General features: G+C 45.0%; 1 protein-coding gene and 1 non-coding gene across 2 annotated transcripts in view; one reads left to right on the forward strand and one right to left on the reverse strand.

Moving 5' to 3' along the window:
- Positions 1–24,530, forward strand: part of LOC119978142 (myosin-16-like) — a 100,512-nt gene that overhangs the window by 59,566 nt on the left and 16,416 nt on the right. Inside the window, exons 20-33 of the mRNA XM_038819576.1 lie at positions 28–164; positions 2,123–2,204; positions 5,380–5,553; positions 6,437–6,664; positions 7,681–7,785; positions 9,075–9,161; positions 10,004–10,149; positions 12,006–12,096; positions 13,123–13,179; positions 15,788–15,874; positions 16,969–17,214; positions 20,559–20,676; positions 21,297–21,424; positions 22,016–22,212. Coding sequence (XP_038675504.1) covers positions 28–164; positions 2,123–2,204; positions 5,380–5,553; positions 6,437–6,664; positions 7,681–7,785; positions 9,075–9,161; positions 10,004–10,149; positions 12,006–12,096; positions 13,123–13,179; positions 15,788–15,874; positions 16,969–17,214; positions 20,559–20,676; positions 21,297–21,424; positions 22,016–22,212 — 1,883 coding nt within the window. The remainder of the gene's footprint in view (positions 1–27; positions 165–2,122; positions 2,205–5,379; positions 5,554–6,436; positions 6,665–7,680; positions 7,786–9,074; positions 9,162–10,003; positions 10,150–12,005; positions 12,097–13,122; positions 13,180–15,787; positions 15,875–16,968; positions 17,215–20,558; positions 20,677–21,296; positions 21,425–22,015; positions 22,213–24,530) is intronic.
- On the reverse strand, positions 8,476–8,564 carry trnay-gua. The gene is given in 2 exon segments: positions 8,476–8,511; positions 8,528–8,564. It is a non-coding gene; the product is annotated as a tRNA-Tyr (tRNA).

Consider the following 24,530-nt stretch of genomic DNA (forward strand, 5'->3'; position numbering starts at 1 on the left):
GTTCACATTGTTTTGTGTACTTCGCAGGTGTTCTTTAGGGCTGGTGTTCTGGCTAAACTAGAGGATCTTCGTGATGACCGACTGGCAAAGATTATGTCAATGATTCAGTCTCGATCCCGTGGAATGCTGATGCGCATAGAATTCAAAAAGATGCTGGAGAGAAGGTGAGACTCCACAATCAGTAAAACTTTATGTATAAAATGACAATTATGATATGGGTTGTGCTTAACCTTTTGTAAAATTTTTCCAATTAAGGGGCAATTTAGCATGGCCAATTCACCCACCCTGCACATCTTTAGGTTGTGACGGTGAAACTCACACAGACACAGGCAGAATGTGAAACCACCACACAGACAATGACCTGGGGCCGAATTCGAACCCGGATCCTCGGTGCCGTGAGCAGTAGTCCTAACCACTATGCCACCGTGCGGGCCTGTGCCGTGGGGGCACTCTTTTCCTACGTGCCGACCATCAGCCTCCGCATGGCCGACGCGTAGGTGAACACCCCCCGCCCTGCGCATGCGCGGGGTTGACGTCAGCAGCCGCTGACGCTCCCGCGCATGCGTGGAATCGCGTCGGCCGGCGGAGTCCCTTCGGCCCCAGCTGGCGTGGCGCCAGGGCCTTCCACCAACCACTCAGGGGCGGGCCTAGCCCCTAAAGGTGCGGACGATTCCGAACCTTTGGAGCAGCCCGACGCCAGAATGGTTCACGCCACTCTGTCCCGCCGGGACCCCCCACCCCGCCGGGTAGGGGAGAATCTTGCCCAATGTTAGTGATGATGGAGCTGTTAGCAAATCGTATCATTCGATCTCTATTAATCAGTCTACAGCAGACCCAGATATGAGATGAGGAAAGCCACAGTGGTAGAAAGCTTAAAAACCATGGGCGGGATTCTCTGTCCCACCGCACCCGTTTTCTGGTGCAGGATCCTCCGTCCCATTGTGGGCATCCCACGCCATCGGGAAAGCCACGGGTGTGAGTGCGTTGTCGCTGCAACGGAGGATCCCACCGACGGAGAATCTAGCCCCATATGTCTAAAGGCTCCCCAAAACCTCTACGCTTAACTCTGCGTTTGTCTATGCATTGAGATTTACTCTGTGCAAACCACACAATCACACAATTCAAAAATATTTTGCGTCCATCACTCGAACCTGCCTCCCATCCATTTACTCTATCTACACCTCCCGCTGCCTGGGGAAAGCGGGCAGCATAATTAAAGACCCCTCCCACTCGGCTTACTCACTCTTCCAACTTCTTAACTCCTAACTGACCCTCTTGTGGACAGCTTTGACAAAGAGTCATCGGACTCGAAACGTTAGCTCTTTTCTCTCCCTGCAGTTGCTGCCAGACTTGCTGAGATTTTCCAGCATTTTCCCTTTCGTTTCAGATTCCAGCATCCGCAGTAATTTGCTTTTCTCTTATGGACTAACCTGATTAATACTACACCCTGTATGCTTCACTCAATGTCGGTGTTTATGTAGTTACCTTGTGTACCCTATTATGTATTTTTGTTTTTTATATATAACTTTAGAGTACCTAATTCATTTTTTCCAATTAAGGGGCAATTTAGTGTGGCCAACCCACCTAGCCTGTGCATCTTTGGGTTGTGGGGGTGAAACCCACGCAAACCAGGGGAGAATGTGCAAACTCCACACGGACAGTGACCCAGAGCCGGGATCGAACCTGCGACCTCGGTGCCGTGAGGCAGCAGGGCTAACCCACTGTGCCACCGTGTTGCCCTCTATTATGTATTTTCTTTTCATGTACTAAATGATCTGTTTGAGCTGCTCTCAGAAAAATACTTTTCACTGCACCTCGGTACACGTGACAATAAACAAATCCAATCCAATCCACTACAATAGTCCACAACTTAGTTTGGAAATTACTGGCCAGTCCTCTGGTAGCAAAACAGCTTCAACCCAGACTCCCTAACTCTCCCCGAAACCAAGGCATCTGAGTCATTTGCACATTTTGGGTAAGCACATGAATGATTGATGCATGAACTATTGTCATGTAATGACTGGATAAAATATGATGAGAAGGTGATATTGGAATTAATAAAGAGGAGGCTAGTTCTTATCTGCTGCTAAGATGTATCTTTCTTTCACTCTTTAATCTCCAGAATGGCACTAATAGTTATTCAGCGGAATATCCGCAAATTCCTGCAACTACGCTACTGGGGCTGGTGGAAGCTTTACACTAAGGTATTCATTGCAATAAGTGTTTTTTTTTTCTGATATCGTATCATGTAAAAGATAACTTCTAATGTTCTTATCCTGTGCTATAGAGATCAGGGTTGGGATTTTCCCCGATATCGGCAAATGTCTGGTGGGAAAAGCACTGGAACTCCCTTGGCACTATCCGGGAGTGACCGTGGCGTGTCCGAGCACTATTGGAGTGCCCGGGTAGCACTTGGACATTGCCAATGGGGGTACTCGGACAGTACCTGGCCATGACCTTCCACCTCTGAGCTCCGCTCTGAGGTCTGCTCGCAAGGTGCAGACCTTCAGAGGCCAGTAATGGTTCACCCTGTTCTGCCATCACAGCCTGTTCTGCCGTAACAGCCTCCCCGAACAGGCGCCGGAATGTGGCGACTAGGGGCTTTTCACAGTAAGCCTACTCGTGACAATAAGCGATTTTCAGTTCATTTCATTTCATGTGGATGGATGTTCCGACAGGGATAGGGTGTATGATTCTGGCGTAGAGACTGATTATCATATGTTAACTTATTATGATGATGTCCCTGACATTGAACATCAGGAACACGTCCTGTCACGGGTGGGGGGGGGGGGGGGGCAACCACATTACGCTTTGCAGTTCTCGCAATGTTTTCCGCTCCTGCCGCCGAACCCTCCCAATGTGACGGGGAGCGAAAATCCTGGCCTATATTTCACTTCTCAGTGTGTATGAGCCTAGTTTTCCTCAAGAAAAACGAAGTAATGATGCTGACATTTGTCTGGATGCCTCAGGTTTAGGACAGGGATGTAGGGCACGGCTCCCAAACTCTCACTAATCAGTCTTACTGGAAGGATATGTGGGCTATGGTTGGATGAGAGAGGGATCAGTTGGGTTCTGATGCCTTCTGACGTGAAACACCTGAAATGAAAATCGCTTATTGTCACGAGTAGGCTTCAATGAAGTTACTGTGAAAAGCCCCTAGTCGCCACATTCCGGCGCCTGTCCGGGGAGGCTGGTACGGGAATCGAACCGTGCTGCTGGCCTGCTTGGTCTGCTTTAAAAGCCAGCGATTTAGCTGAGTGAGCTAAACCAGCCCCTAACTTTAGAGTACCTAAAGGTTACATTAAGCAGGGGGGAGCAGGAGGCCGCTGTCGAGTGAAAATGCAAGCACGGACCAGTTGGGCTGAATGGCCTATTTCTATCCTGTAACGGTCTGTAGAATTCTCCATAAAACTATATAATTGAGGTGCCTGTATAAACAGTTCACCATATTCAGTTTGACCCGGCTTCCTAACACGATCTCGTAAGTTGTCGTGAGGTAAACACTGCCCATTGTGGGCAGGATCACTTTTTGGCAAATCTGTATATGAGAGTGACACAGCGAGTCTCACTCTAATATCCATTTCCCTGAGGTAACTAAGGCGTTGGGATCTATCTCCTTCTCCTTGGAGATCTGGGGTGAGCACCGTTCAATGCTGGTCTCCACAAACTGGGACCAGATGGAACGCCACTCGTGGGGGCCTCCCAGCGGATTGGAAGACCCCTGGTGCTTGCCCTCTGGGTAGGGTGGCACCCTGGCTCAGCTGGTGCCACCTGGTCACCCTGGCACTGACAGCCTGGCAACCTAGCAGTGCCACCTGGGTGCCAGCCTGGCACTGACATGGTGCCCAGGTTATGCTCGGCTGGCAGTGCCAAGGTGCCATTCTGGCATTTTTCTGACAGTAGTAATCGGGCTGTGGGGGTGCACTGTGCAATTGAGGGGGTGCGGGGGGCCCTTAGACCCCTGTTTAGTAACTTTGGGCTTGGAGAGGGAGGGGGGGTTCGGAAGTCACGTCAGGAGTTTGAGAGATCGGGACGCCATTCCAAAATCTGAAAGTCAGAACTGCCAACAATGTATCTCTTCCTCAGTACAACAGCAGAGTATAATCAATCAGATTATATGTTCACCTATTTAGCATCCACATAAATGTCACTTTTGTTTACCAACTTGTATATTTTGGGTATTCAATAAAACTGGAGATTATACCTATTTTCTTTGAATAATGATCATGGTTTCAGCTGTTTATTCAAGATCTCAGTGCTCCTCTAAATCTGGCCTATAAACTGATATTTTAACCACTCTACGCCAATGGCCCTCAGCTACGAAGGACATAATCTCTGGGATTCCTTTCCTAAAGCGCTGTGACTCTCCATCTCTCGTTCCTCCTGTAAGTCACTGCTTGATAACTGAGCTGTTGGTCACTATTGTGAATTGCTTTAAGAGATTGTAAGTGGAGAGTCAATAAAGGAAGTAATATCGTATCTTCTGTGATCCGAGAGTTGTGGGTGTGGATTGACAGAGTCAGACATGTTAAATGTACTCCTGTATTTATATATATATATATATATATATATATATGTACTACTTCAAGTTACAGTAAAGAACCCAGGTATATGTTGTATATTATTTGCATTCCTATATCAATCGCACAAAAAGAGCGATGAATAGAACAACCACCTGTCCTAATATCTCTATATGTGGCTCGGTGTCAAATTTTGTTGGATAATGCTCCATGAAGCAAAGCTCCTTGGGACTTCCTACTACAATAAAGGAACTATATAAATATAGGTTGTTCTTATTGGGAGGGATTTCGCCCCCCCTGTCCCTGGAGGAAACCCACGCAGACACGGGGAGAACATGCAGACTCCGCACAGACAGAGACCCATGCTGGAATCAAACCAGATCCATGGCGCTGTGAAGCTAACCACTGAGCTACTGTGCCGCCCTGTGGGGCTGGTAAGCAATTTGAATGACCACAGACCTCAGTGGGACCGGACGATCCAGCCGCCACCAATGGCAAGCCACACCCACTGTGGGCAGACACGCTGTGGGGGAATCCCAGCCTTTATCTTTTTCAAGTTAAAAACTCGACATAAGTGCAGAAATAAAAGCAGTGAAAGCTGGAAATACCCAGCAGATGTGAAGAGAGAACCAGGTGACAGGTCATAGCCTGAAACATTAACTCTGTTTCTCTCTTCACAGATGCTTGCCAGGCATGTTGTGTATTACCATCATTTTCTATTTCAGATTTCCAGCATCCGCAGTATTCTGCATTTGGATTACTACATAAATGCCGGTGGTTCTTACTGTCTGATCCAAAATTCCTGCCATTGGCAGCTATGGTTTTGGATAGCAGACTGATTCTACCCTGTTGTTTGTAGGTTAAGCCTCTGTTGAATGTGGCCCGTCAGGAAGATGAGATGAAGCAGAAAGAGGAGGAACTAAGGACTGCGATGGCGCAGACCAATGATCTCCTTAATCGCCTCAAGGAACTCGAGGAGAAGACAGCAACTCTCTCACAGGAAAAGAATGATCTCTTACTGCAAGTCCAGGCTGTAAGTAATCTGCAACCAGCTAACAGTAAACCAAGTCATAACCATGTTGACATAACAAACTCAAAATTACTCAGAACTAATTTAGCCAATTTTACTTTAGTACACATGTAGAGATTGACTTCATTATGACAGTTGCCTTAGTTGAATGACAGCACCTTTGCAGGTGTAGTACTCCCTCGGTACTGCACAAGAGTATTGGCCGAGATTGGTGTTCTGGACTCTGGAGTGAATCTAGAACCACAGCCTTCTGACTCAAAGGCAAGAATGGTACCCACTAAGCCAGGGTTATCTAAGCACACAATTCTCTTCAGTCAGTCATCCTCACCTATGTGTAATTCTGTTTTATTTTTGGATATAAAGTGCACAAAATATGATCATATAATGCAAAATCTTTACTTTATAAAGCAATGATTGTACTAGATAATATTAACACGTATTCAGAATTGCACTGGCACTGATATGAAAAGATCAAATCAATAATTCTCCTCCGCATTGACTACAATTGCGCAAAAGTTTCTCCTATTTTTCAATGGGCGCTTCTAACTATACCCTCTCATTCATCAGCAATTCCTTATTTTAAGGAATTATGGTGAAGGAGACGGGAAGAATTTTTTAAATCAATGAGTTGTTATGCTCTAGAATGCAATGCCTAATAAAGTAGTAGAAACAGACTCGTTCGTCACTTTCAAAAAGGATTTGATAAATATTTGAAAATGAAAACAAATTGCAGGCTACAGGGAAAGAGCAGGGGATTGAGTCTAATTGAATAATTCTTTCGAAGACACAATGGACTGTGTGATTCTTTGACATTATCACCTGAAGACAAATGGTTTTAGCATCATCAACAGGGAGCCACCTTCACTTCTCTTTTCCTCATCCACAGGAACAAGAAAATATAACTGACATGGAAGAACGTCTTACTCAACTGATGAAGACCAAGATGGAATATGAAAATCAGATCTCGGATATGAAGGAACGGCTTGAGGAGGAGGAGAACTCCAGCATGAGTCTCTCAAATAACAAGAGAAAGCTAGAGACAGAGCTGTCTGACCTGAAACTGGATCTTGAAGGTCTGGAGTCAACGCTTGTAAAAACTGAGAAAGAAAAGCAGGTACCCTGAAAACTTACCTTCTTATTATTTCCCTTGCAAAGCTATAAGAAGCCCAAATGAAGCTAAACTTAAAATCTGGAAACATATAAATGCCTCCCTACTTTCAGCTCCATTGAAGACCCTTATTTCCCCCACAATCCACCTCCAGGTCTCACTGACATCCAGCACATCCTGTGAAGGAGATAGAGTCTTTCCCCACCACTTTTTGCATAGGTGAATTAATTGCTGAGCTGCTTTGGGCAGGAGCTTGAGACCCCAGCCAGACCCCAACCTGAAGGTGGAGCAAGGTTGAAAACGGTAGGAATCCACAAGAACTGATTTGCCCTGGATTCCTTATCTTTCCAATGCCATTCCAAGTGGGCAGTAACAAGATAAAAATTGTATCCGCTCCTCCCCATTTTTACAGAAGAAATTCTCCTCAGTAACATGGAATTCTGTCCTTCCTACAGGCAGTATTCCGACACTGGACAACACCAAACCAGGGACGCCACACCACCAGACACCTCAAAACAATCTTTTGTCACTGAGTTGCACAGTTGTTCCTAAATGCAGAGAGAGAGAGAGAGCTGGGGAAAAAACAAAACAGTCAATACCTGGCACAGAGATACCGAATAGAGAACATTGAAAGGAGCTTGATACAAGCAGAAGGCGAAAAAGCAACTATCAATGATCTCCTCTGATTAATCAGATTCAAACAGTATGAGGGATGGAGAGGTCACAGAGACTGCTCACATGAGCCATGTGGTTCTCTGACCCCAATGAGGTCAACTCAGAATTTAGGAAAGACCATGCTTGTGTTATATTCTTCCGCAACCAAAAAAAAAACAGAATCTGATCAAGCCTCCCCACCTGCTCAGGAAACTCCTCAGTCTCAAACAGTAGCTTGTGTGTGCGATCGCATACATGTTCAAATACATACATGCTCACACTGGGGGGGGGGGGGGGGGGGGGGGGGGGCGGGAGGAGGAGTCTTATGTTACTTTCCATTCATTACCTATTCTGTTCAATTCCACTAGGCTCTGGATAACAAGGTGCGTTCACTGACCCTGGACCTCAATCAACGAGATGATTCAATTGCCAAGCTACAAAAGGAGAAAAGAGCATTGGATGAACTTCACCAGGTTGGTTTGAGTCTATAGAGCCATTGCATTATCAGTTCTATCAGTAATAACCTTTAACTATTTCCAAATTTCTTCTCATTGTCACTGCTCTGTTATCCAGTCAGGTTGTGGCTAAATTCAGTTGAGCTAAGTGGCATCAGCCCATTGAGTGCAAGGTCTGTGAAAATCTTATTTCGTCACCTCTGGTATCAGGATTCAAACCAAATGGTTGTAGCGACTGACAGTACTCTTCACGGAAAGGATGCCACATGAATTCTTTCATAATTGAATCTACTGGGGCAGCACGGTGACGCAGTGGATAGCACTGCTGCCTCACGGCACCGAGGTCCGATCCAGGCTTTGGATCACTGTCCATAGAACATACAGTGCAGAAGGAGGCCATTCGGCCCATTGAGTCTGCACCGACCCACTTAAGCCCTCACTTCCACCCTTTCCCCGTAACCCAATAACCCCTCCTAATCTTTCTGGTCATTAAGGGCAATTTATCATGGCCAATCCACCTAACCTGCACGTCTTTGGACTGTGGGAGGAAACCGGAGCACCCGGAGGAAACCCACACAGACACAGGGAGAACGTGCAGACTCCGCTCTGACAGTGGCCAGTTACCCAGCGGGGAATTGAACCTGGGATCCTGGTGCTGTGAAGCCACAGTGCTATCCACTTGTGCTACCGTGCTGCCCAACGAAAGTGTCCTTCGAGCCGGAATTGAACCAGCGACCTGAGGATTTCCTACAAACAACTATTACAGTCCTCTGCTCTACCAACTGAGCTATCAAAGGTCCTTGTGGAGTTTGCACATTCTCCCTGTGTTTGTGTGGGTTTCGCCCCCACAATCAAAAGATGTGCAGGGTAGGTGGATTGGCCAAGCTAAAATTGCCCCTTAATTGGAAAAAGTGAATTGGGTACTCTAAATTTTTTTTTTTAATAATTGAATCTTCTGAATGTTGATGCTGACCACAGTACCATCATAAGTGAGCTTATTGTGGAATTTTGTTTTGATGAAAAATAAACAGCACTCAAATATTCTACTCTGTGGCAAGATGATTAGTAGCTAACTGCCCTGTGTGTGTACCGACACCACGTGAATTGCAGCAGTTCAAGAAGATGGCTCACTGCTATCTTCTCAAGGGCAATTAGGGATGGGCAATAAATGCTGCCACAGGCAATGATGCTCACATCCCTCGAACGAGTAAAAGTTAAATCAATGCACCTGCAGTTCTTATTAAAACCAAAGTATCTGGAATCATCTCTCAATCAAATAATATTTTTGTCCTATACTATTATTCCAGAAAACACTGGATGATCTTCAGTCTGAGGAAGATAAAGTCAATCACCTCACCAAGACCAATGGAAAACTCAACTCTCAGATCCAAGAGGTACTAGGGACACTTGAACAAGGTTACCTTGGACCAGGTTGTCCAAGCTTTCTGTCTTCATTGGCAACATACTAACATATTTGCATGCTAAGGGTTCTTAAAGATTGTGCATAAAGTTTACATGCATGTTCTCATTAATGTGGATATATACATATCCAAGCATCCTGATTTAGGAATTATCCATCCACATTGGGATGAATAAATATTTTCAAATTTACTGAACCTCAACATTAAAACAAGGTAAATCTGAAATATAAATGAGAACAGAATGGAATTTCTGAAGATTTTGTGGACTGAATATCTAAAGGTCAGTGATGCATGGCTGAGGGCAGCACTTTAGAAACCCTGACCTTTGACAAACAGCATAGGAACATCTCTGAGGAAGGGAACTATGGTTTCTTTGGGGTTGTGGTGACTTTGAAATGATTGCCCACTGATGAAGGACTAGCCCCAAATCAGCCTTCTGTAGCTAAAACAGGCAGTTCTCCTGTCATCCACAGCACCACTGTTGTTAGGCCAGCAACTCTGGCTCGTTCATAGGGACCAGAGAGGTTCTGCCACTGGGAGATGGGATTCCTTCCACTCAATGTCTGAGAGTGGGGGAACATGGAACCTCAGTAATTAGAGCACATACACACAAGTCGAGTGTTTGTTTGCTCGAAATTGGATGTACAGCATCCCAGGCAAAAACCTGTGTTCGCTTCTCAGAAGCTTGGATGGAGACCTCCACCCCCACCACGTTGATGTGATGTTGATACATCATCCTTCATTTAACTTGGATCATAATCAACTTGTTAAATGATTGGAGTCAAATACTTGACCATTGTTTAAACATCTCACAGCTGGAAGATAACTGGAGCCAGGAGAAGAAGATTAGGACTGAGGTAGAGAAAGCTCGACGAAAGGCTGAGGGTGACCTGAAGATGACAATTGATAACCTGAATGAGATGGAAAGGGCAAAGATTGACCTTGAGGAGATTCTCAAGAAGTGAGTGGTTTACTTTCTAGCTTCCTATCAATATATACATCTCTATATTGTGATATCTCCTGCTGTGGCTCAGTGTCAGACCTTTATTGACAATGCTCTTGTTAAGTGCAATGGGACTTGTTTGCTATATTAATGGTGTCATGTGAGAGTACCTTTAAGAAATGGGTGTTTATAAATGGGTGTGTATATAAATATCTGTAGTAAGAGTACCTTTAAGAAATGGGTGTTTACTACTGAAGTGATGTCAGAGAGTGGGTGGAGCTGGGCAGTCTGTCTGCTTTACTTTCGTTTTAGGCTGTTTGCTGCAGGGTGTGTTTTAGTTTCGTTTTCAGAGCTGGATAGCTGCAGTCACAGCCAGAAGGTGTATGAATCTCTCTCTGTAATCTAAAGACTGTAAATCGGTCCTGGTGATTCAAAACTAATAACAGTAGTGACTTTAACCTGATGTGCTTCTGGTAAAAGATGTTTTAAGTCTTAAGGATGTTAAAAGGAAAGCTTAAAGGATTACTTAGTGTTGTATTCTTTGGGGGTTGTATTTGAATTAATGGTTGCTTAGATGTTCACTGTATGTTTTAAAAAGGTTAAATTGAGTTGATAGAATAAACATTGTTTTGCTTTTAAAAATACTTTTCCATTTCTACTGTACCACACCTGTAGAGTGGGCTGTGTGCTCCCCATACCACAATCTATTAAAAGTTGTGGGTCAGGTGAACTCCATGATACACTTTGGGGTTCTCTAAACCCTGGCCCATAACAATGGCATTACATAAATGCAAGTTGTTGCAGCATTTTCTGTAAATATAATGTTGACCATTTAGAAGTGACAAAGTAGAGAAATCGCCTCCTCGATCTGAGTAAAGAATTCTAACACTGATTTTTTTCTAATGGCATCACACACGTTCTTAACCCTCAAAATTACATTATGTGAATATTCATTGTTCCAATGGTGTAATTTCAAGGCGTTTGTTTTTTATATATTTCCTGTCTACGATATGGGTACACAGATGTTAGTTCCAGCAAAAGCAGAATATTGTGGATGCTGGGCATCTGAAATAGAAACAGAAAATGTTGGAAATAATCTGCAGGTAAAGTAACAGAGAGTGAAACATGTTCCAGGTCGCTGACCTTTCTGCTAATTAAGATATGCAAATACACCCTATTCAACATGAGGTTACTAGGCCACAAATAAAATCTGACTGTGCTGAATAAGTTTTTTAAAATTTGTTACAAATGCACTATCATAAAGGGACAATTAAGAGTTGTTAACATGGACTACATTCCCGCTACCTCAGCTCTGTTCTTTCTCCTTTGTCATTATGACTATGCAGTTTGCGTTCAGGGTTAGCTGATATCATTGTAATGTCACTTTCTTAATAAGATCTACTTTGTAAAAGAGGATTCGATACAACACAAAAATCTCCTCACTCGATATGAGTGAATATATGACCAGAATGATAATGCAGGAATTATGTGCTTCTCTGGAAAAATTGGTAACAAGGAAAATGAATTCTTACAAACCTGAAAAGGGAGCATCAAAGTTATAAAATTACTTGTTATAAACTATTGACTGATCTTATACATAAGTATTATTTATGGCTGTTAATAATTGATGTGAGGTTTATAGTCTTTAACACAGTCAGCTGCATTAAAGAATGACAGAATTGTCGAGAGGGAAAATCCTGCTCTCGATCCTGTTATTTAGATCTTTATTCGTTAACTTACAGTTGCTGCTGTGTGAATACAATCAGGGCATCATAACTTCACTAAAGAACCTTCCTAAGCTTTTGACTGGGACCCTGACTATTTAATCTGCAGCAGTCCCCATTGCAACTTTTTACCTTTCATCACTTTTACAGGAGAGACATGGAGATTAATTCTCTGAACTCCAAATGGGAAGATGAGCAGTCGCTGAATTCCACCCTGCACAGGAAACTTAAAGAGCATCAGGTAGACAAACGGCCTAAGGGGCAAATCCAATCAAAGCATGCTTTTATTTATGGCAATATTCATCAGAAAGAAACTTTTAGAAGTTTGAACTTGAAGCATTTTTCTTAAATTGGCTGATTCACTCAAAGCGGCATGGGATGGAGGGGGATTATAATTTAAACTCATTCGCTGGATCTAATGGAAAGTTGGTTTCACACCGGCCCAAAATTAGTCCTTATGGTTTGATATCGCATCTCAGATGTCTGTTGAATTCAAATAACGACAAACTAAACAAAATATAAACCTTTTTTAAAATTTAGAGTACCCAATTCATTTTTCCAATTAAGGGTCAATTTAGCTACCCTGTACATCTTTGGGTTGTGGGGGCGAAACCCACACAGACACGGGGAGAATGTGCAAACTCCACACGGAGTGACCCAGAGCCTGGATCGAACCTGGGACCTTGGCGCCTTGAGGTAGCAGTGCTAACCACTGCACCACCGTGCTGCCCTGCAAAATATAAACTTAACCACAACAATCTCTTTATTCCACACTCATAATTATCTGCAAAGTAACTCCTTAATGTATGTATCATTTTGATTTGCTTTTAATACCAATCTCAGAAGAAATATTTTGAAGTAGCTCTTGTGCAAATATGCCTCCCCTCCCTGTTACTTTATGGCCTTGGATACAATTTGTTAATGTGAGCACTGAGTCCAACAAAGTAACTTTATTTGCTGCAGGTTAGTATTTAATATATCCACCTTGATGGTGACATGATTTCAAAATTGAAGGCTCTTTAGATTTCATCATTTTGTGTTGACTTACCATGTTTAAAAATGTACTCAAAGTTTTTAAGCAAAACATTACTGCAGTGTTGTGATAAAAGCAAATTACTGCGGATGCTGGAATATGAGATAAAAACAGAAAATGCTGGACCATCTCAGCAGGTCTGACAAGATCTGTGCAGAGAGAAGCGTGATGTTGTCATGTTTCGCAAACTGAGTGAGAGGTTTTAAATGGTAACGCTCATGTTTGTACTTTCAGTCCCGAATTGAAGAACTGGAGGAGGAACTTGAGGGAGAACGGGCCATGAGAGCGAAGGTGTGTAAAATAAATCTAATACATAATTTAGACAGGAAGCCTTTTGCTGGAGGTAATCAGTCTGTGATATCGATGGTAACCTACAAGATAAGCACATTTTTTCAAAGTGACATTATTTTCTTTATTGTCCATGCGTAAGGGATACTTAATGACTCCTCTGCAGTCAAGTCATAACTAAAATGTTGGAGAACCAAGTGGGGTCAGCGGGCAGTGTTGGGAATCAAGGGGAAGACGAAGACTGCAGCTGGGTGCAAAGATTTGAACCTGGCTGTTGAGTCCCTTGGTTGTGCGGAAGGAGCCTTACCCATACAGAAGAGCTAAATAAATTAATGCGGCTGCCATCAACAGCAACGCGTGCAGCTTCTGGAAGGAACTGTAACCGAAGACTGTGAACATTTGGAGAGGCAGGAAGGGACACAGCACCAGTAGATACCAGTGCAAAAGGGCTGGGAAGCAGGAAGGAAACTTAAAGGGGCACAGCTGCTAAGGAGGAATGAGGAATGTTTGTGGAGAAGAGAGTGACGATGAAAGTCGTATAAACATGAATTAGAGAATACAGACCAAAAACATTTTCAACATCTTGTTTAAAAGGAGCGAAACAACTTAGAGGTCGGAATGGTTGGTGGGGAGATGGGTGTCCATGGGGGAACGGCAGATTTTACAGGTCCTTGGAGGCAGCTTTGGAGGTAGGTTGGAGGGAAGCAGTGTTTTGGCTGGTTTGCTGATGTGTTCCTGCAGCTGGCTGCTTTCCCAAGGCGGGCTGAATCCAATGATAGGCAATATTGACAGGAAGCTAATTATGGCGGATGACCAGGTGATTAAATGCAACCTGTCACCCACTCCTCAATTTTCCCAGTATAGCACAGGCCTCACACTGTGTCAGTAACTCCGAAGAGGTGGCTGAAAATGGGAGGTTTGACCATTGCAGGGGCTCAAGACTTTCCAACCTTTAACAGTAAGAAAAATGGGAGAGTTGAGATCTTTGGCTGGCAGAAGCTTTCCATTTCTGCCCTTGAAGACTGTCCAGTCCGATGGTGCTGGGGGTGATGCAGTTTCTGGCGTTCCCATCAGGCTGATTGCATGCCTCCTCCTGCTGCTGCTGCATTCCTTTTAGTCCCTGCAGACACTGTGAACGGTGTCCCTACAATGGGGCATGCTTAACCAACCTCTCTCCTTCTAAACCCACCTGCTGTGTCGATTTGGATGTTGATCCTGGAAATGTATTCTTAGTTGGGCTACTTTCCAGAAGATTGAACCAGAAGGCATTCCTGTTGCTGTAAGTAGGGTCAAGCCTCAAACCTGATGGCCAAAACATCTCTGAGCCTGTAAAGTTCTCGTCTGGGTTTCAGGTGGAATTCTCAATTAGGGAGGGTGATAGGCGGAAAGGTCGCAACATCTGTACAAGTGGAATTGGAAATAATGAGCAAATATACAGAGCAAGTCAAATGAGACTGAATTAGGATGATTCAATTAAACATGTTTCGATCCCAGTTCGGCAACAGTTCAATTTTAAAATTCTCAGCCATGCTTCCAAACCTCTCCTGAGTCTCAACCCAGGTATCTGCTGCCCTTATCCGTGATAGTGGTTGTGGGTTTGGAAGGTGCTGCCTAAGGAGCCTTGGTGATTTCCTGCACTGCACTGCATCTTGTAGCTGCCACTGTTCGTCGGTTGTGGAGGGATTGAATGTTTGTGGAAGGGGGAGCAATCAAGTGGGTTGCTTTGTCCTGGATGGTGTCAAGCTTCTTGAGTGTTGTTGGAGCTACACTCATACGTGCAAGTGGGGAATATTCCATTACACTCCTGACTTGTGCCTTGTCGATGATAGGACAGGCTTTGTTGGGTCAGGAGGTGAGTTACTCGCTACAAGATTCCTACCTTCTGACCTGCTCTGGTAGCTACAGTATTTATATGGCTAGTACAGTTCAGTTTCTGGTCAATGGTAACCCTCAGCATGTTGACAGTGGGGGATTCAGTGATTGTAATGCCATTGAATGTCAAGGGGTGATGGTTAGAACTTCTCTTGTTGGAGGTGGTCATTGCCTGGCAATAGTGTGGTGTGAATGTAACTTGCCACTTGTCAGCCCAAGTCTGGATATTGTCCACGTCTTTCTGCATTTGGAGATGAACTGCTTGACCTGAGTGGTCAAGAATGGTGCTGAACATTGTGCAGTCATCAGTGAGCATCCCACTTCTGATCTTATGATGGAAGGGAGGTCATTGATGAAGCAGTAAAGTTGATTGGGCCTCGGACCCTTCCCTGATGAACTCCTGCAGTGATGTCCTTGAGCTGAGATGATTGACCTCCATCCACCACAACCGTCTTCCTTTGTGCCAGGTATGACTCCAACCAGTGGAAGCTTTTCCTCCTGATTCCTATTGACTCTAGTTTTGATAGGCCTCCTTGATGTCAAACTCGGTCAAATGCTGCCTTAATGTCAAGGGCAGTCACTCTCACCTTTTCTGTGAAATTCTGTCTGATAACACTTCCATGAAGCACCTCAAGATGTTTTTACTATGACAAAGGCACTACATAAATGTGATTGTTGTTGTAAGTAGAATAACCAGCTTCCATCTTTACCAATAAAAGTACACCTCCAATCCTTGTAGGTTGAGAAGCAGCGAGCTGAGTTATCGCGAGATCTGGAGGAGCTCAGTGACCGATTGGAAGAAGCCGGTGGTGCCACAGTCTCTCAGGTAACTTCACCTTCCAACAACAAGTTTGTCACACTAAATCTCATCTGCATATTCCAATATGACAAAAAAAAACAAAGGGGAAGAGGAAAAGTTTTTTTTATACACAATGAGTGATTAGGATTTGGAATGCAAAGCCTGAAAGGCTGGAGAAAACATTCAATAATAGTTTTCAAAAGGGGATTGGATAAATACTGGAAAAGGAAAACAATTCAGGACCATGGCTAAAAGCAGGATGAATAGGACTCATTCCAAGGGCTGCAGCACACATGATAGGCCGAATGGCCTCATTCTGTGCTGGACGATTCTACGTAAGTATACTTTCTTTTGTGTGTGTCCTCACTGTCATAGAACATAGAACATAGAACGGTACAGCACAGAACAGGCCCTTCGGCCCTCGATGTTGTGCCGAACAATGATCACCCCACTTAAACCCACATACCCGTAACCCAACAATCCCCCCATTAACCTTACACTACGGGCAATTTAGCATGGCCAATCCACCTAACCCGCACATCTTTGGACTGTGGGAGGAAACCGGAGCACCCGGAGAAAACCCACGCACACACGGGGAGGACGTGCAGACTCCACACAGACAGTGACCCAGCCGGGAATCGAACCTGGGAACCTGGAGCTGTGAAGCATTGATGCTAACCACCATGCTACCGTGAGGCCCTTAAAGTAAAATAAAGTCGCCATAGCCCCAGATGACCATTGGCTGCTTTCCCCTTTGAGGGGAAGAGCTGACTGGTGGTGATTTAACCTGAGGGTCACCACACCTCAGGCGAAGGGCAAGGTTGAGAAGGCTATGTTCTTGTAAAAAATCTAATTTGTAATTCATGAATAGCCTCAGCCAGTACGGGAATTGAGCCCATGCTGTTAGCCTCACCTTGCATCACAAACCAGTTGCCCAGCCACCTGAGCTTGTAATCCAAACAGTAAAGCAAAGTACAACACTCCTGATAAATACAAAGCTGTTTGTTCATTATTAGAAATCAGGAAAAGAAAATCCAATTAAATAAAAAAAATTTCAAGCAATGAGATTGAAATTTTGGATTTAAATCTGTTAAAAATCGTTCACCTTTCCATGCCTATAGATTGAGCTAAACAGGAAACGTGAAGGGGAACTTCTCAAGCTGCGGCGGGAACTGGAAGAAGCTGCCCTGCAGTCTGAGGCCACGGCTTCTGCACTGAGGAAGAAGCACACGGACTCCTTGGCTGAGCTGAACGAGCAGAATGAGAACTTGCAGAGGGTCAAATCCAAACTTGAGAAGGACAAGCAAGTCATGAAAGCTGAGATTGATGACCTCAGCAGCAACTCAGAGACCCTGCAGAAATCCAAGGTAATGGAACACAGGCGACAAAACAATTCTGACACAAGCTGGCAAGATGAATGTCCCAGTCGGCCGGGTTGAAATGTACAGTAAAGTAAGTTCGCCATAGTGCCTGATGACTATAGGCTGCTTTCCCCTTTGAGGAGGAGAGCTAACTTGTGGTGATTTAACTTGAGGATCACCAAACCTCAGGCGAGAGGAAAGGAGAAGGTAGGGCCTTCATGAATAACCTCAGCCAGTACAGGAATTAATCCCACAATGTTGGCCTTGCTGTGCATCACAAACCAGCTGTCTAGCCAATTGAGCTAAACCCCTTAGAAACAAATTTCTCAGATCTGTTTCAAGGTTCACAGTGCCAAGCTGCCTCTGATTTGGCACTTTGCAGTGAATTATCAATCAAGTTCAGAGAAGCTCAACATATTAAAATGTTGAATATCATTCTGGAGCACTGGGAGTATTCTCACTAGCTGGAGGAGACACACATTATTGGCACGGTTCAGACTCCAGAGAGAACCTCACTCTACATCAAACTTGGCTACACTTCATCTGGGAGCCCTGAGTGCAAATGATAGGGGTGAGGGATATAATTTCGGAATCCTCACCTGTTGAAACATACCTGTTCACCGTCAGCACATAGAGAGTTGGCAATCATTTTAAGGGTGTCTAACTGGCATGTAGAGAGGAAACTGACATAGTCGAGTCTTCAATTGATTTGTAAACTGACAGCGCTGAAAGAAGTGACAGATACATTTGTGACAAAAGCAAGAATATAGAAATTCTATATATTCAGTGCTAATGTTTACAAACCCACGAGGTTGGGATCCAAACGTTTACCTACATCAAACAATGCTAATTGAACTGTCATGGCAGAACTTTTGAGTAAAATAATTTCCATTTATATAGTGTCTTCCACAACCTCAGGACATTGCAATGTCCTATTGAGGAGGTGGCAGCAGAATAGTAAAATCACTGGACCAGTAATCCAGAGGCCCAGACAATACTGTGGGGGAATGGATTCAAACTGCACCACGGTAGGCGGGAATTGATTTCAATGAATAAATCTGGAATATAAAGCTACTTGCAGTAATGGCGACCATTAAACTATCATCAATTGTCATATAGGCCCGATCTGGTCCACTAATGTATTTTTTTAACATATATTTTTACTCCATACATTGTCAAATTCTCACAAAGGCGTTTCAACATAATACAAACTATTCGTTATTTTTATTTCAACAAAGTAAAAGTAGCAACCCTGAAACCCCCTAACTTCCCTCGGCCTGACCACCCTCGCCTACTCAGCTGCTGGCCACGAACAGGTCCTTACAGAAGGTGATGAATGGCTTCCACCTGGAATAGAACCCTCCCTCCGACCCTCTCAAGGCATACTTAATCTTTTCCAATCTCAGGAACCCTACCAAGTCCCCCAAACATGCCGAGGCCTTAGGTGGCAATGACTACCTCCATCCTAGCAGGATTTGTCTCGCTGTCAGAGAGGCAAAGACATCAGCCTTCCTCTCATCAAGAAGCTCCAGCGAGTTCGACACCCCAAAGATCGCCACCAGCCGACATGGATGCAGCCTAACCTCCACAATCTCAGACATGGTCTCAAAAAACGAGACCCAGAACGCAACCAGCTTAGGGCAGGGCCAAAACATGTGTGAATGGTTCAACGGCCCCCTCAAACAACTCTCACACCTGTCTTCTATGCCGGGGAAGAACCCACTCATGTGTGCTCTAGTCAGGTGCTCCCTATTGACTACTTTAAACTGTTTCGGGCTCAGCCTGGCATAAGAAGAGGTGGAATTCACCCTGTGAAAAATCTCACTCTGCAGCCCTCCCTCCTGCCCCAGGTCCAGTTCCTCTTCCCACTTCCCCTTTACCTCCTCTAACAATGCTTTCCCTGTCTCCAGCAACCACCTATATATATTGGAAATCTTCCCTTCCCCTATCTCATCCTGAGATAGCATCCTGTCCATCAATGAAGGCCTTGGCAACTGGGGGAAGGAAGACAGTTGTTTATGAACAATGCTCCTCACCTACAGATACCCAAACTCCCCTTGGGAGTTGAAATTTCTCCACCATCTCCTCTAGTACCGCAAACCTTTCTTCCACAAACAAATTTCTAAACATCTCAACCTCCTCCCTACTCCAAACCCTGTACATTGCATCCATCCCCGATGGTGCAAACCTATGATTCCCATAAATTGATGGCAGTAATGACATGGCCCCTAATCTAAAATGCTGTCTAAATTGATTCCAGACTCTTACAGATGCCATTACAGGGCTCGTCGAGAACTTGGTCGGAAGAGGTGCCATTATCAATGCCCTTAGACACAACCCTTCACAAGAGGCCTCCTCCATCTGCCCCCACCTTGGCCCCGGCTCCTCAAGCCACCCTCACAATTTCCATGTCCACCGTCCAGTATTCATTAATGTAATTTAAAAGAAAGGAAATCTGCCATCCTTACCTGGTGTGGCCTACATGTGATCCCAGACCTACAGCAATTTGGTTGATTCTTAACAGTCCTTCGGAATGTTCAGTTCAGGGGCAATTAGGGATGGGCAACAGATGCTCACTTTGCCAGCGATGCCCCCTTCCCATGAAAGGAAAAAATCGTGCTTTACTTAAGCACTTTAGTTATTAAAGTGCAGTCATTGTTGCAATGTAGGAATGTTGCAACATACATCCCAGAGAGAGTTGAAAATTGCCTCTGAAACTGGAAGGCATCATTATAAATAACTAGTTGTCAATGATGTGCTTCTGTTGACTCTTTAGAAGAAAACTTGGATCTATACAGTGCTTTTCACAAACAGCAGGCATCGCAAAACACTTGAAGCCAATGCAGTATCTTTTGAAGGGTGCCTATTATGATGTTGGAAATCTAACACCTAATTTGCACTCAGCAAATTTCCGCAAACAGCAATGTGATCACGGACAGATAATCTGTTTCTGTGGTGCTAATTGAGGGATAAATATTGGCCAGGACCCCAGTGCCAGAGATGGCTCCACCACTCCTCCTTGAAGTGGTGCCATGGGATCTCTTCCATCCAACCGTGCAGACAGGTGGGCCTCGGTTTAACATCTCACCCAAGAGGCAGCACCTCAGACAGTGCAGTGTTCCCTCATGTCAGCCTTGATGCTTGTGCTCAAAGCCTGGAATGGGAGTTTATCCCAGAACGTTGTGATTCAGAGTTCAGTGTGCTACCAACAGAGGTACGAATCACACACTTCAGCAGGATTGCATTATCAGTAGGAGGAACTGGGTGGGGTATATCTGAGTTAATGGAAGGAAAGCTTAACCTGTGCACATTTTTAGTGATATAAAAGCATTCCTTTCTCCTGTCTGCAGTTGAATGCTGACATGCATATTCGTAAGTTGGAAGACAACTTAGCAGAGGCCAATGCCAAGTATATCGAAATGGAAAGAAATATGACTGAAGTTAACACTGTGAAGACCAGGTTGTCAGGTAATATATAGCTTGTTCATTGTTACACCACTTTAAACTGTTTAAAACATGAAATAATTTACCTGCATGTGATAAATTAGAAGTCGTATCTGTTACAAACCATGGTTTACTTACCAGCAGTAGTGCACTGGTCTGAAATTGCTGACCTTAAGGTAAAATCAGTCAGGAAATGTGAACAGTATCATTTTTTAAAAATGAAATTTATCCTGAAAACTGTTCTTTCCAGGTGGGGCCTGGTACATTCTCCAGCGCTTTGAATTTAATGTATTTATGATTTTATTTTCTACAGCCTAGTTGCCTATTTTGTTTACCTCTGTTTTTTCCTGTGCCAATTTCCAGCCTGGTCAATGTCTCTTTTTCCTGCAATTTCCATGCTGCTCGCGAGCTCCTCATAGCTGAGCTCTCAGCAGCATTGACACATCACAAGTTGCGCTCGATTGCGTGGCTCGTTTGCCAAATTGTCCTGGCCACAGAAGAGCACAGACTCAAAATTACTCTTAAGCAGCACTGAACACCTCACATGAAAGCACAAGGTCTCAGTGATGACACAATGAGGTAAACAAGCTTGGGAAAAGCTCCAATTTCCTGACTAACAATTGCTGAATTTTTTTCTTGACCAGCTGAGAATAGTGAGCTGAGCCGTGCATTTGAGGAGGCGCAGAGTAAACTGAACCAGCTGATCAGGATCAAAACTAGCCTGTCTTCACAGGTTGAAGACCTGAAGAGGCAACTGGAAGAGGAGACAAGGGTGAGAAATAACCACAGCCAAAAATAAATAACACTTGATCTCAAGTACAATGTAAAAATTACTGGAGATAAATCTGGGGGATGTGTAACCGCTACCAATCTAAATAGCAGTATTTTATTTAAAAGATTTGCTTTATCCTGATCTACATTCGTTAAGAACTGAATTAACAGTGACCACGCTAACTTCACAAAGCATCTCTCTCTGTGTGGATCTGTTTTACACTGTCACACAGAGTCAAGGTGAATAGCGAATCTGCAGCCCATTTTATAACTCTCTCTTTTATTTCCAATGACTCGTTAAATATTATCCCACCTCAATTCAATTTTGAAAACATTAAAAAGCGTTGGGCTAACATGAAAATCCTCTCCATCCCCATCAAATTTGGGAGATCTTTTTTCTTCAGTATTGGTGGATTTAAAGTAGATTCAGAATTAAGCTAATCACCTTGAAATAAATTTCACAACCTAGTTATCCCCTTTTTTAAAGTTTGCACACACAGGTTAGAACTGTGCATTTGGTGAGTCAGCCTGTGTATGTTTTATTAATCTTTTGCAGCATGGCAGATAATAACACTAATGTGTCACATTTTAGGCTAGGAGTGGAGCTATGGTGGGTCTAGCTAATGCTAAACATGACATGGACTTAACCAAAGAGCAATTGGAGGAAGAACAGGAGAGCAAAGCTGAGTTGCAGAGATTGGTCTCTAAACTAAACAGTGAGGTGACAACGTGGAGGACCAAGTACGAAACTGATGCCATTCAGAAAACTGAAGAGCTGGAAGAGACAAAGTGAGTGACAACAGTCATCGATCTGAAACACTGGGTGCAATTCTCCAGCCTCTCCTGCTGCAGGTTTTCCCACAGCGGTGGAGGCCCGCCATCGGCCGCCAGTGGGACCTTACAATCCCGGTGAAGTCGATGGCGATTTGCACTCCTCGTTTGTGCTGCCATCGGGGGAACCCGCGGCGGGGGTCAACTTCAGCGGGAGCAGACAATCCTGCCGACGGGAAGGGCCAGAGAATTCCACCCATTAACTCTGCTTCCCTCCACAGATGCTGCCTTACCTGTTGAATAGTTCCAGCATTTTCTGTTTTCATTTTGAATGAGTGACCAGGCAGTTCATTGAACATGTTAAATAAGAGCATACACAATAGGAGGAGGTGTAAGCCATTTGGCCTCATGAGCCATTCATGACTGAACTACTACATTAATATAGACGTGGAGATGCCGGCGTTGGACTGGGGTGAGCACAGTATGAAGTCTTACAACACCAGGTTAAAGTCCAACAGGTTTGTTTCAAACACGAGCTTTCGGAGCACTGCTCCTTCCTCAGGTGAATCAGGTGAGGAAGGAGCTGCGCTCCGAAAGCTCGTGTTTGAAACAAACCTGTTGGACTTTAACCTGGTGTTGTAAGACTTCTTACTGTACATTAATATACTATACTAACATTGCCCTTTGGCCTCTGACACACTGCTTACCTCTTGTTCTGCCATTAACACATTCTGATCTCTTAATATGCCACTATCAGCACTCTTCTTAGTCATTATCACCACCATTTACAATCGCTCTGGGAGCAATTGAATGGGAAAAACAAGGTCCCATTGTGAGTGCATTTATAATAATCTTTATCTAATCTTTATTAGTGTCACAAGTAGGCTTGCTTTAACACTGCAGTGAAGTACTGTGAAAATCCCCTAGTCGCCACACTATGGTGCCTGTTTCTTAGGTTAATTGAACATTCTGAATTCTCCCTCAGTGTACCTGAACAGACCGGAATGTGGCGACTGGGGGATTTACACAGTAACTTCATTGAAGTGTTAATGTAAGCCTACTTGTTAGCGGGGAGTTCCCCAGCATTTGCAGCATCAAGAACGACACTGCTATTAAACGGGACTCTGGGGGCGGGATTCTCTAATCCGTCAGCAGAGTGTCCACGCCATCGTAAACGTCGTCACGTTTTACAGCGGCGTGAATGGGCCGACCCAACGACTAATTCTGGCCCGCAAAAGGGGCCAGCATGGCACTGGAGTGGTTAATGCCGCTCCAGATACTGATCTCGACGCGAACTGGGCCGCGGGATCCGCGCATGCGCCATGGCACCGGCGCCAACCTGCGCAAGCACAGTGGCTTCCTTCAAAGCGCCGGCCTTGACGCAACATGGCGCAGAACTACAGGGGCCGGCGCGGAGGAAAGGAGGCCACCAGCCAGAGAGGCCGGCCCGCTGATCAGTGGGCCACGATCGCAGGCCCCCCCCCCCCGGGTTCGGACCCCCATTCCCCCCACCATCGGCCACCCCAACCTCTACAGGCCGAGCTCCCGCCGACTGAGAGCAGGTGTGGACGGCGCCGGGGGGACTCTACATTTTTACGACAGCCGCTTGGCCCATCCCGGGCCGAGAATCGGCGGGCTGGCTGCGTAGAGCGGCCCCCGACCGGCGCTGTGCCAACCACGCCGGCGCCAATGGCGTTGATTCTCCACAGAGCCGATCGCGGGGATTCTCCGGCCCGGCTCGGCCCTGGGCTGAGAGAATCTTGCCCTGGGTTTTTCTCGGGCTTGAGTAAGGAAGCCAGAGCTGCACTTACCTTAATTTCCTGCTCTGAGGATCTCTGCTCGCCAGTGCTGGAAGAGATGGGGAGAGATTTAAAAGTGGTGCCCTGAGCTCTTGAACCCCCAATGTGAACCCTGGACACCCCACACCCAACCTCATAAGGGCAGGGCATCCATGGGCCCTATCCGTAGCATGGGCAAGATGCCACCCAGGCACTTTGACAGTGCCAGGCTGGCACTTGGGTGGCACTTCCAGGATGCCCAGGCGGCACTACCAGTGTGCCAGGCAATACCAAGGTGGCATCAGCAGTCCAGGGTACCACCTTTCCCAGAGGCTGACCACCTGAGAGCTTCTGATTGCCTGTGATACCCCATCAATTGCCGTTCTGCTTGGTCCACGTTTATGGAGACCAGTACAAAAATGTGCCCAACCAGGGTCTCTGAGGCGAGAGGATTCAATCCCGGGCAATGGGTAGAGACATTAAAGTGAGCCTAACTACTCACCTGAATATGCAAATTCAGGCCCCAGGATTTGAGCAGGATCCAAATCGCGACTTCTC

Source organism: Scyliorhinus canicula, chromosome 15, assembly GCF_902713615.1.
Source record: "Scyliorhinus canicula chromosome 15, sScyCan1.1, whole genome shotgun sequence".
Classification (NCBI taxonomy): Eukaryota; Metazoa; Chordata; class Chondrichthyes; order Carcharhiniformes; family Scyliorhinidae; genus Scyliorhinus; species Scyliorhinus canicula.